A 13,701-nucleotide genomic window follows, 5' to 3' on the forward strand; every position below is an offset into this window, starting at 1 on the left:
CATTTTTTGTCTCTTTTATGAGAAAAATTAAAAAGAAGTGGTTGGCAAGAGGCTTTTAGCAGGAAAGATCAGTTTCTTAGTACTACTGGAGTATTTAATTTCTTGACTGAGCTTCTCAGTATACAGAACTCTGAACAATGTGAGACCAATGAATCAGTTGAGCAACTAATCTATTACATCATGGTTGTCAATACACATATGCCCTTGCAGGATATATTGGCAAGAGGCAGAATCCAAGGAGATTGACTTTACTGCAATCAGATGCATTCCTACAGAAAAGCAAAAAAGAAACCTGAAGCTCACTTTGTGCATCACATAGAAAAGACTCCAACACTCCTAACTGCCTACTGCTTTGCAGGTAACATATTTAAAGGTACCATACAAGGACACTTCTTCAGGGTCCCCTGGAGATGTCTTCTGGCACATTTATACCATTTTAAGCCCTACCTTATCACACCATTCTTCGATGACTCACACATTGTGGCGTGATGATAGAGAATAAAAAAAGCAAAGTAAGTTGCAACTATTAAAATAATGATTAGTATGACAAGATGAGAGAAAATAATTTCCTTGGAAGACACTCAAAATTTGATGGCTAAAGTGTTACGGATATAGTAATTAAACTAAATGATAGCTCTTATCAGAATGCAACACACCAAAATATCTGTTGTTTCATTGAAGGTTTTTTTTCTCTTTTGGCTGCTAGAAATAGTCACATATTTAGAGAGCACCTCCTAAAGAAAAGTTCCATGAAAAGTTGATACCCAATACAAAACTTTGAAAAATAGCATCAAATTCTGAGCGGTTCTGTAATTGGGGAAAATGTTTTTTTTTTTCCTCAGAGTAAGTCAATAAAAATAATAAAGTAGAAATCACTGCAGTAAAAGTATTAAATAAATAAATTTTACTACTCTACATACTTTATCAGATAGCAACAAATTATATGAAGTATTTACAATGTTTCATTACACAAGCACTGCAAATTGGACTGAGGTCAACTTAAGAAAACTCTGACTGGATGCATAACATGAGTGCTTTCCAGTCTTTCTCTTTTTTTTTTTTAATGAGAACTAGTATCTATTTATATATGCAAGCCAAAGATTTATGAACTGATTAGTAATTTTGGCACCACCCTATAAGTATCAAAGTTCAGATAATTTGATGAAGGGTTTTTATTTAATACAATGATGTAATTTGAAATTCAGTCTCCTGGGCTGAACCACCCAGCCCAAAATGCATACATATGACACTCTGGAAGAGTATGTCCCTAGTGTTTACATTATTTTATCTTTCTAAATTATCCAAAATATTCCATCATTGTGGGTTTATGCTGATGAAACATCCTTTAAATCAAAGCAATTATACTGCCATAAAATCAGAGTAGCAAAGACCTGAAGAAGCCCACTCTGAGCATTTTCTATCACTAAAATATGATTTTTACAGCTTCATCCCTGATCTTTGAAATACATCAGACAATATTGCTTTATAAAATAAATAAGGCAATGTGTAATCCTCTAGTATTTACTTAAAGTTATGTAAAATACTGTGAAGTTTTTCTACCAGTAATCCCCAAAAACACATTATGAAGTCAGTTGTTGAAGGTTTTCACCTCGAATACATAGCTTAAAAGTGCTGAGACACAAAGGGGAGCAAAGGGAAAGAGTAAGCTCTGATGGGACAATCTGATTGACTTTTTCTGGAACATATCATAAAAGATGCAATGTATACACTGGACTGGCTGCCCACACTGCCAAAACAAGGCATATGCAAGCATCTTCCCCATGAATATGATTTAATATGCTATAGATTAAAAATAGTTTTTGGAATCAACCATGGTAATTAAAGAGCACGTTCAGAACACTCCGAACTATTTGTCAGGTGGAGAAGGAGGTATGAACAAAATGTCCTCTACACAGCTATTTTAGAATTTCAAAGGTAATCAGCTGACTGCAGGAAAAACTAAGAGTTACAGCTTTCCAAACACAGGCTTTAATCATTATTACTTCTGCTACCCAAATACATTACTAGTTTTTACCCTGGACCACACTTCTGAATACTTGATTCTGGGGTTTCTTAGATTCCATTAGAACATGCTTAAAGAACAAAATATTCTGCAATTAGATAAAAATGAAGTCTGTTGCTATTAAAATAGCCATTTTTACTTTTGCCATGTTGGTGAGTAAGTGCTGAGTGACTGCATAAAAGAGAGTTTACTGCAGCATTTCTGTATGATGACCACTAATGCACTCTATAAAGATCATTTGCACATATCTTTGTCTGAAGCATAAATCAAGGAATGAAAATAAGATCTACGGTTCATTTCATATCCTCCTTTTGAGACTGCAATGGTAAAGCACCCTAAAAATGAAATGTGGCCATTAAACCTAAACTCAAATGTGTGCTGAGCTATTCTCACTGAGCTAAACACAGAAAGTCAAGCTCACAATTGAGAGATGACTTTGCCTTCAGCTCCATTACCACAACATCCAGTTTCCCTTTCTCACTCTGAACCATCCTAAACTGTGTAATTTTGAGATTAACTACAGTATCACGTGCCACATTAAATTTTTTACTCTCAGCAAAAGTTAGTTCTTTTGAAAAGAGATATCATGGTCCCTGGTGATATTTTTTGGTTCTTTTATTTATAATCCAAGTTTTATCTTATGATGTCTTAAGAGAGAGTAAATAAAGCGGCTTTTAAAGGTTTAGAAGGATACTATACTATGAAAATCAAAATGTTTTCTTCAATGCAGAACACTGAATTCATCACTGAAACCTGACAATTTAAAAAATAGTCACTAGCCCCTCTAAGCAGGTATTTGTATCCAACTACTGGACTACATCTTAAGTGCATTAAATAATGCTGTGCTGCATATATGGTTCATATATGCTGCATATATATTAATATATATATATTAATAGATCCATTCTTCAGTTGCTCAAGCCAGTATTGTCATGCAGTATTCTGAATGAAATAATCTTAGCTGAATTAACAGGGAAAAAAGACAACAAAGAGTAAAATACTTGTGGACTGATTAAATGTTCCTTTTGATCCTCACCCAATCTGCTTCCAAAACCAGACACTGTTTCCCAGTCCTCTGCAACTACCAGGGTGTAATATTGCCTTTATGGCCAAACTACAGTGGAGACAGCTGAAAAGTGCAAAGCTTTCTGCCAGCCTCTGCAGGTCCCTTGGTGCATGAAACTACAAGAAACAATGTATTGTAATGCAGATGTTCATTGATTCCCTGTAGAATTTCACAGACTAGGAGTCCTTCACTGTTTGACCTACGGGGATTCGAACTTTACATAATACACACTATATAGCATATCATGTCCAAAGTGAAATACCTAGTGAATCTGATGATTCCTCCTTTTCCAGCTATCAACTTTCTTTCAGAGAACAAGAAATCTTTTGTGCCTGAAATATAAATATCAAAATCAAAATAGAATACATTTCAAATATGTATCACCTTTCATTCGAAGTTCAATGACTTTCACAAGTCAGGCCAATGTTCTCATGCTGAATGTACCGAAGTAGAGAAAAATTTAAGATACCAGATCATTTTCAAGCCTATCTAATTTTGGCCAAGGACAGGGTTACTTTTGCACAGTCTGGAGCTGTGTGTGCATGTCCACGTTGTTTCTCTACACCATGCCCATCACAGCTGGGGGGTGGAAGCAAGGGATCCTCACTTCCAAGAAGGAGCAGCGTGGCTTGTGGTTGGGAAGAAAAGGTGGCACATGGAGGGTGAGCCAGCCATTCTGTTCCTTGTTTCTTACATGCACTGCTGTTATTAGGATTGTCACTGGAACCGTTCATTTTTTTATCTCATTGCTGTTTCTACTAGTTTTTATCCAACCCACAATCCCTGCCATCCCCCTTTGCACTGGATGGGGGAGAAGAGGGAGTTTTGGGGAGGGAGGAGCACTAAATTAGGGACTGCAACTTCTAAATATGACTCTAATCCAGAAACTCGCCCAACTTGAAGATCAAGATGGTCTCCAAAGAACAATTTAATTTACACTTAACACACTGAAAATCAAAAACCTTGCTATATCAAAAAAATATTTCATGAATGGGTGAATAAAGATCCAGAAATAGTAAATGAATGGAATGCCATAAAAAAACCCCAAACAACTAATAAATTTGAAGGCTTTAGGTAGTTTCACTTTTCTGAAGCATTTTGACTTGGATAAAAACTAAGTTTTGCATTTGAAAATATTCTAAAAGGCTAATTGTTTAAATAAAATTTAAGTTCTCCACATGTGAAATATATATCAAAATGTTACTTCTAAACCAAGCTCATTTCTATAGCAACTGATATTGAAATAAATTTAAATTCACATATATATGCTAACAATAAAAATCATATATTAATAATATCAATATACAATATGTATCATATAGAATATTATGTAATATAATGATAAGGAAATGGCATTCCAACTGTAAAAACAGTTGGAATGCTTGACAAGAGCTCTAGTATTCAGTGATGAAGTAACTGGTTTTTGATATTTTAGGTTGCAAGTCAAATGAGACAATCCGTGTCTCCAGGTTTACAGAACACTACAATATTTGCACCTTGCATCATGAAAATGATGCTACAGAAGTCACCACAGCAAGTGACATCATAACAAGAAATACATCTTAGTTTTCAAAATTTATTACTGCCTATTCTTATGCATTTAGAGTAATTATTTTACACCTCTTTTTTCTCTTAAAAGCCTTGGTCACCACTTTTTCTGGCTGAAGGACAGAATTTAGTTTTGTCAGGTGTGACCATAAGTGAAATTTCTCCCCATCTATTACGCATGCTTGGTGTAGGTCATGCAACAGCCTCTTTTCTAGAAAAGTCAAAACTGCTCATGGGAAAGATAACAGCGAAGGTTTGGCTGCTACTTCCATGTGAATTCACTCAGGCACTCTCACATTCTCAGCCTTCAGGCCTGTACAGGGAGCAGCCCAGTACCAGGATCAACTGCCTTGAACAACAGACAGCCTCTGTACTAAGTATGTCAGACGTAAATAAAAGCTCCATGTGGCACAGAACAGCTCTGGGCATGTACAAGTACAGCCATGTTTACTTGCTGGGAGGCTTCCTTAGTATTTAGTTAGGTGTCAGCATACTAACTACCTCTGGAGAATGTTCCCTGCAAATGCTTCAGCTTCTGCACTTTGGGATCTACTTGGGATGCGTGCCTGCTGACCTCAACCAAAATCATGACAGGGACCATTTTAACACTTATTTACCACTCCACTTCTGTCACTACTGAGTATATTAACACACGAGTAGTATATTTTTGCTTCCGCTTCTTAGACCTGCATCTTCTCATTATGAAACAAAGACTCTCATCATGTAAGAAGAGTGGTGAGACTCCGAGAAAGGTCTGCAAGAGGAAGCAGCTGCTAAGGGCAACAAAATAATTCATCAACCTCAGCTCTTCACAGCAAGACTGACCTCCTGGTGCTCCTATAAATGGTGCCAGGTTGCACACTAAAAATTACTTTATAAATTCCACATATTTAAATACCAGTTCTTACAATCATTTCGTGACCTAAGAAACTCAGTTTTTGTCACAAAAAATGGGGCGGCAGGGCAAACCTCAAGAGGCTCTGTTTTAAGAAGACATTTGGCAGTGAGTCTAAATTATGTACTGTGAAGTCTGTAAGCTTCAGACTAACTAAGCACTAACTACATCATGAAGGTTAAACAAGTTGAATGTAGTGCAAGTATATTTCAGTAACGTGGGTATTAGTCAATCAGACCTAAAATGGAATGATGCAGAGGTCTGCAGATGGAGTTTCAGGTAAGCAACACAAATTTGGACTATGCATAAAATAGAACTGTGAAGACTAGAGTCCTTGAAAACTTGGACAAATTCTATATACAAGACTGGTAATTATTTAAAATCCTGCATTTAGTGTGCAGGTGTGGTAACTGCCTAAACCAGCTCCAGCACCATAATCCAAACCACAAGACAGCAGTCCACCTGCATTCGCACCTCCCTTTACAGAATTCAAGTGTCAAAACAATAGCTGCAGTGCAAAGGTTATCCTGACCACTCTTAGACCCCTACTTTTGTTATTCTATGTCCAAATGGCCTCCTCCTATCTCCAAATTGTTGATGGAAACCAGATCAAGATCCACAGAAATCCTTCCCTGTTTCAATAAGGTTCCCTCCTAAACCCTTGAGCCTGGCAGCCTGGCTCTCTGCTTTTAATCCAATATCCACTTCACTACAGAAGATTTATTTAGACTGCTCTTGTTTCATTAAGGGTTCCAAAAGTCTGTGGTGATTTTTGACACTTTGTTATAATGTTTCTGTGACCCCCCCCACCCCCTCCTCACATACCACACCACCCAGCCTCATTTTCATATGGATACAAAGCATCGGGATAAAATGATGGTTCATTATAGTGGTACAGAGCTCTTATCTTCATCCGGCAAGAGTCATTTCCTTCCAAAGATTGAAATGCAAATGTGAAAATTAATGATAACTGCATTATCTGATAGCAGAGATAATACCGATTCACTGTCAGAGTAACACACAGTCGTTCTATGATTTCCTCTGCTTCTTCACAATATTCTTCTTACTGTCAGACTATATCTATGGTTAACTATGTTTCATGGATTTTTGTTAATTTACATCAAATAGCATTTCCAAGATCTTAAATCTACCACATTTCCCCAATCAAAAAGGAAACAAAATCAGGACAGTAATCTCCAAGTCCTTCTTAGGACTGGTTTAAAAAGAAAGAAAGAAAAAAAAAAAAAAAAAAAAAAAAAAGGAAAAAAAAAAGAAAAGAAAGCAGAAAAAGAAGTAAAAAGTGGGGGGGTGTGGGGAGTGAAAGGCTATCATTAATGTCTATTTCCATCTTGCAGTGGTCTACCAACCACTCTGTATTATACAGCTTTACTTTGTAACCCAAACTTTTTATAGTATTACTAAATAATGCAGAGCAAACCAAACAATCAATACATATTTGCAGTGATTCTTATGAATGGTTCCAGGAAATCTATACAGAAAAGCTTTTCAAACTACCATTTATAGCAGGTAAAAATGTGAATCTGGCATGCCTAATGTTCACTACTATTTTCTGATCTACAACTCACTAAAGCAATACACCAGAATTCACATGAATGACTGTTTCTATCTTTTATTAACAGCAGCATAGCTCAATGTAACATCATTTTGAACTGCTATTAAATTTCCAGTGTACTAGTTTTCTTAAAATTTCTGATGCATTTTAAGAAAAAACACCAACCTGAAAGAGCAATTAAAAGAAACTATAATATGCTATATTTAACTATCCTTAGTACTATTTCCAATAGTTCCCTGATATATGTGTAGGAATGATGATGAGTCTGCTGAAATGAGCAATATGAGTTGCAACTTCATTCTGATTTACTACTGCCAATAGCAGAAGTCTTGTTGATTTACTGGAGGCAGGATTTCACATGTAGAAAATTTTCCTTTCCTGTAGAGATGGAAAAATCACCGTGAACTGCCAATAAGAGTTTTATTGAGTTTATTTACATGGTAGGGGCTTTTTCATTTGTTTTGGGGTTTTTTTTCCATTTTGGACATGTAGACAAATCACATTTTCTCACTTTCTAAGCAGAATTCAGGTACAATTCAAAAGACGCTCTGAGACTGACTTTTAAGCTATCTAGCTGACAAAATCAGCACATTCTATAAGAAAGGCATGCACCTTTATGGCTATAAAAGTAAGAGCTCACATAAGACATAAGGGCAATCTAGTGCAGTGCGCGTGAATTAAGAAGAGATCCAATTCTTCCTTAGAACCAAGACTTTTCTAATGGCAGTAATTTCACCTTTGGAAATGCCCTTTACTTAGTTCCTCAACTGGTAACAAAGTTTCTCTATCTTAAAAGCCAGATGCAACTTCACTGAAGATGCAACTGAAGCACTCATTGTTTGTTGGAATTGCAGGAAGAAAGTCAAAAGAATGGAGTGTGCAGGATGGTGCACTGGATTTGGGAAAACTTTTTGGCTTAGTCAGTACTATAAAATTGTGTCCCATCTGTCAACAGGGAAAAAACACTCCCTTGCATATTACAGAATCAGTATATGTTGTCTTCAACTCTATTGTTTCATTTTTTCACTACAGAGTAATTGAGAATTGCAGAATAAAGCACAAAGAAGTTAATATTCTTAACATAACTTTCGCAAACAGTTACTGAAGAAATAAAAATTGGGAATTGCTTGTATGAGTGCTGCTTGTATTTATTCATTAAAATGCACCCAAATAGTACAGTATTTCTAAAAGCAATAGAGAGTATACTCATTTATTAATTTCATTTTAGTTACAAGGAACTAGCATGGTCAGTCAGTCTAATTTCTGCCCCAGTGATATCTATCGCATTTTAAAAGGCCAGTGTTTGCCACAGAACTTAATCATGTTCTCTAGGAAAGTATCTCATCCTGAATGCAAGTATTTCTAATGACAGATAAGTGACTTTTCATAAAATGTTTCAATAATGACTTTTTAAGGACTAAAATCTATTCTTTGTGTCTGAAACTGTGGAGCTTCAACATCCATTTAATCTTCTGATACTTTGCTAGAAAGAGGTGTGCCCATTGTTATCAGATTTTCACTCTGAATTTAAAGTAGTTTGCAATCAGATTGCCCTTTAATGTAACTTTAATATATCTTTGATAAAATAAATAGGGAAAGGACCTAGACGTTTCCATAATACCTGTGTTTTCAACTTTCTAGTGGCTCTCCTCTAAACCTGCTACAAATTTTAACATCATTCTTGAAGTGTGACCACAGGACACAGAATAAGGGTCTGTTTCAGCATCAAACAAGACTGCTGACCAGAAAAGCATCTGAGAAGCCAAACATACCCTTTAGTCACAACCCTCTCTTCTGGGCTCAACCCCAGTTTCTCAAGACTTTCTCAGAGACCCTGCTTTCTGATGCTCCTAGAGGTCTACAACTGTAAAAATTCTATGAAAATATTTATTTACCTTCTCATAAGCCCATAATTTTAATTACTCTGAAATGGAAATATTTCTGCAGCTAACGGCAAGTTATTCAGGTCTGCCAATTGCAATATCTACCCATTATACAGCACTTTAAAAAATTTTAAACATATTGCAAGTAACTAAATATACTTCAGCTCACATTACATGTTATGCTGGTTTTACAGACATTTTTTTCTATATGCCATACAGATTGGCATTCCTACTAACCCCCTCTTAATAAAAGCATTTAACAGTACTTATCCCCTTATTTTCCAGTGAGTCCACTGCCATGTGGACAGGTCTGTCACTACCCACACCATCTTTTACTGTTTTGAACACATTTGAGAAATCATGTCAAAACTTTTTCGAAACTGAAGTCATTCACTTGAGCTGGGTCATCTAGCTCCTAAAAAAAGTTAAATTCAAATCATCAGACTGCTTAAATTAGCTAGTACAGAAGTACAGTCATCAGGTACTGTCAAATAGGCTTTCCAGCACAAATGTTTCAAGCAGACTAGAAACACTTTACCTTTTTACCTGTCCCCTCTAACTATTGAGCCATGACTTGTAATAGATCAATACCCATTTTCTAATTATATTTTTCTTACCACATTTTAAAATGTCATCTTACTGTTATTAATGAAGCTACTCCTAGGTTTTTATCTATCAGGGTTTTTTTTTTTCCTTCCTTTTTTTTTTCCTTTTAGCCTCATATTATAGTTCTAGCATCTGGTTACATCCACTTGGATTTCTCTGGTTTTTTGCAGGTTTTTTTTTTAAATTATCTTCTAGGTAATATCAGTGTTGCCTTCACTTCTATGATAGCTTTTGGAAAGTCTAAAAATTGTTCTTAAACTCTTCCAAGTTATAACTTGTACTTCTGAATTCACATGTTTTCTCCTTTTTGACAGAGTTCAGATTTGCTGTCTCTTATAATGACAAGTATGGTGGACTGAATTTGTATCCACCACTGCAAGCACGACCACTAGATAATGATAAACAGAAATCCATTTCCAAATCTGTAAGCAATTTATCTTTCAAGATGCCACAGAATATATAATTTTCTTATATCTGCTTAACAATATTTTATTCAAGGTGATTGGTATCTAAAATTTTCAGATATTTTTAAGGAAGTTCTCCTATGGAAGCATGAACCATACATTCAGTAGAAACCAGAGTGATCACATTCTCTAATAGGATGGGTGATCTGTAGAAGCCATGTAGGAGATCTTTCTGTTTGTTATGTTTTAAAGCACTGCCCTCACATTCACTGACATCTTAACAATAATACACAGTTACCGAACTATGTAACTCCATGTACCAAGGCAAACAGAAGACATAAGGCAATAAAATGACTTCTGCTTCTACATTTAAAAACTAAATCTTTTTACATAAAAGGGATTTAAATCCAGTCTTGCTATTCTTGCTTTCTATTCCTTGGACTTTTGCTGTTGGCTATAAAAGAAAAAGGATCGGGTCCTTCACTGTGTGTTCATATACAGTTTACTGACCCTAGTTTCCATCATTTCAAAGCTGTTTCACTGGACAGGAAAATTTAAAAAGTGAAGATGGAAACTAAGGGTAGTTGAAAAACATTCAGGTAACCCTCAAAGCAGCTACACAGAGTAGGCAGTATCTCTGAAATTCCTTGATGGCCAATGAAGGTCACAAGACTCTGATCTGAAATATTGCTTCAGCAGAAACTCTTTGAAGCTACAGCACATTTAACTTTAGATTTTTGTTCATAAAAATATTCTAATTACAAAGACTTAAGAATGCATGTGAATCACTTAACAATGCAAATTTTCAAACAAAATAAAATTCTAATTAATGCCAGAAGTTTAATTTTTCAGTTCCTGGCAAGTACTGGCTCTGAAAGTCACAATATGTTCCCTTAGTGCTAAAAAAAGACATAAAATATTAAAATAACAAAACAGCTCTACTATTTATAAATTCCTGAGTTGTCACAGTTCACATTATCAGTTGACAGCAACTTGTATCATGCAGAACACAGTTGTTGGATTCTGAGAAGTTCCACCTCTCAGAGATTGAACTTTCCTTACCAAGGAGACCAGAGACAGCTCAGATAACACAAAATGTATCACCATCTGCCCTTTGAGGTTGTGCCTCTACTGATAGTTGGTAAATTTGTTGAATTTTTGGATGTTTTCAATGGCTCTGTTTGTGCTGTGCTAAAATATGTTTCTAAATAGGCAGAATATTTAATGCTTTGTTATTTTGGGTTTTTCCAAAAAACTGAAAGAGGTTATCTTTGTAGTACATGGTTGAAAATGATCTTCTGTTGATTGCTCCTTTTACCATGTCAAGTGTAACCAACTTCATTTCATGTGTGATGGAGAATATGGGATGTGGTATATAGCCATTTCTCTTCTTCATATCTATTATACCCAAGTAAAGAATCAATATTTAAACAAAATACAGATGCTGATACTGGTGGTCATCAGTTTTCAGAAGTCAAAAGAAGTTTTCCCACATTCAGCTTTGAATTCCATCTTATTCCATGTCAAAGCTATCCCTAAATATTACAAGAAGTACACTCATTCTACTGTTGAACTGAATTTTTTCCCAACAAAATGAAAAGATCACCTTTTACTCCACAGTGTCAGAAAAGATTTCAGAAATTTCTGAATAAGGTAGCACATAAAAAAACAGTAACAGCCCACAAAATGCACATTCAACTATGCTGAAAAACACTAAAAAAGTGCAACAAAAAATTACAAATTTCAGATAGATTTTATTTATAATAAAATTAAAAACAAGTCATATGGTAAATTCTGACAGCCTTTAAATCTGCTATGCAGCTAGAAAAGGCCATTCTGCTACATCACAGATATATTTTGCATTATTTTACATGTACGTTAGTGTAATTACTAAACCTTATTTTCATATAACACCATAGTGCTTTATATAGAATATCAAGTTCTTTGTGTATTATCATGAAAACATTTTAAATTATATCATAATAATTAGATATACTATGTCTTCATTTTTGTTTGCATTGTATTTTCCAGCTACTGGTTTCAGAAAATTGCCATTAGTTTTGTTCTTCTCTTCATGAAGAGCATACAGTAATTTGCAAAATCAAGCAAGGATGAAAATGTGATTGAAATATAGGAATTTTTCTAATGAAATATTATTATTGCATTATAAATTATTGATAGAACGGTTCTGGAATTCTCTTCTGATGTGCTCATCCTTTTGAGGGAAAATTTCCATAAGAGATACAGCTATTGCTAGAGCGTGTTTGGCTTCAGATGCACATTTTGCAACAGTTTTATTAAATTATGGTCAATATAATGGATTTTTAAGGCCTATTCCCAAGTCCATGCCCATGAAAACACTGCATTCAACTGCAGAATTGCCTAATTGAGAAATACAATTTACCCCTTTGCCTTAGGTACTGTTACAGTACAAGAGAGGTTTTACATATTTATATTGAACAGATACTTGAAAGTATTGCCGTATTACCATTACATCTTAGCAATGTTATGCTTGCACCATCTTCACTTACATAGCAGAAAATGTTACCTTGAATTACTGTTTTAATGTGAAGTTCTAATGCTCCATTGACTGCAGTCTGAGTTTCTCTTTCCACTGAAACCAATGACCAGGTGTGCTGAATTATTTCTATCAGGCTCGAACAGGTAAAAAAAGCTCCTTGAAAATGTTAGTAGACATCATACATATTTTTTAAGCTAAACATGTTGCTAAATGTTGGCATAAAGTTTGAGAAGAGACCAAACCATCTGGGTGGTCTTCTGACCTCAGAGAACAGAGAAGTGCTTCTCCCTTAATCCAACCATGGAAGAAAGAATTTACGGAGAAATTTTAATCCTAAAATTCTAAGCAGCAAGAAAATCTTCCTTTACATCAAACAAGTACACAAGACATTTTATATTGAACAATTTACAAAATAGTTTAACAAAAGCCATTTTTTTACTCAATAATTTCATCACAGTACTTACCTCCCAATATCCTGGAACCCAAAGGATCATAAAAGAGACAGTCCATTACAAATAAATGCAAAGCATAACAATCTACTAAAACAATGAAATGAACAAATATTGTAGTCTAGTTCAAGAAATTTCTCTTGGCTTTCAGTTGTTTTTCCCTACCTGGCCCATCCCAATCTTCAGTCTCCACAGCAAGCTGCCCTGGTTTCTCTGACCTTGCATCACCATCAGATTCTGCTGCCTCCTGGACGCCTTCTTCATTGCCTGAAAAACCATAAAAAAATACCGTATGGACATATTCCAATAGTGACTTTTAAGCAAAGCTCCTGTAATATTCAAACAACTGCTTACATGACTAAGTCAAAACGTATGTGTATCTATGAAGAGAGAGAAAATGAAAAAAAAAAAAATTAGACACATAAACATTCAAGAGTTCCCACTGACTCAAAGAAGCCCTGAGTATCCAGTACTTCCAGTTCCACGCAGAGAAAATCTTGGAAAACTGTTTACTCCGTATGCTTAAAAAACAGAATCACAACTTGCACCTAATTGTGTTAACCAAGGCACATAAAGTCACTGAGGCTGTATGTACAAAGAAGAGACAGAAATCAGCTTGTGAACCCCCAGGAACTTATGTTTTCAGCTATGGATTTTCTTGAATTGACACCTCAGTGTTTCTTATGCACTGCAGATAAATGACACGCAGAACAAAAACATGGACCACTAAACG

The 13,701-nt window shown here is 35.3% G+C and overlaps 1 protein-coding gene across 2 annotated transcripts in view; it reads right to left on the reverse strand.

The window, feature by feature from the left end:
• The window catches only part of ZFPM2 (zinc finger protein, FOG family member 2), a 305,701-nt gene that overhangs the window by 220,517 nt on the left and 71,483 nt on the right, over positions 1–13,701 (reverse strand). For both annotated transcript variants that reach the window (XM_086880820.1, XM_086880829.1), the window contains one exon: positions 13,134–13,235. In XM_086880820.1, the coding sequence (XP_086736946.1) occupies positions 13,134–13,235 (102 nt within the window). The remainder of the gene's footprint in view (positions 1–13,133; positions 13,236–13,701) is intronic.

Source organism: Cyanistes caeruleus, chromosome 1 (genome assembly GCF_971803275.1).
Source record: "Cyanistes caeruleus chromosome 1, bCyaCae1.hap1.1, whole genome shotgun sequence".
NCBI classification, from domain to species: Eukaryota; Metazoa; Chordata; class Aves; order Passeriformes; family Paridae; genus Cyanistes; species Cyanistes caeruleus.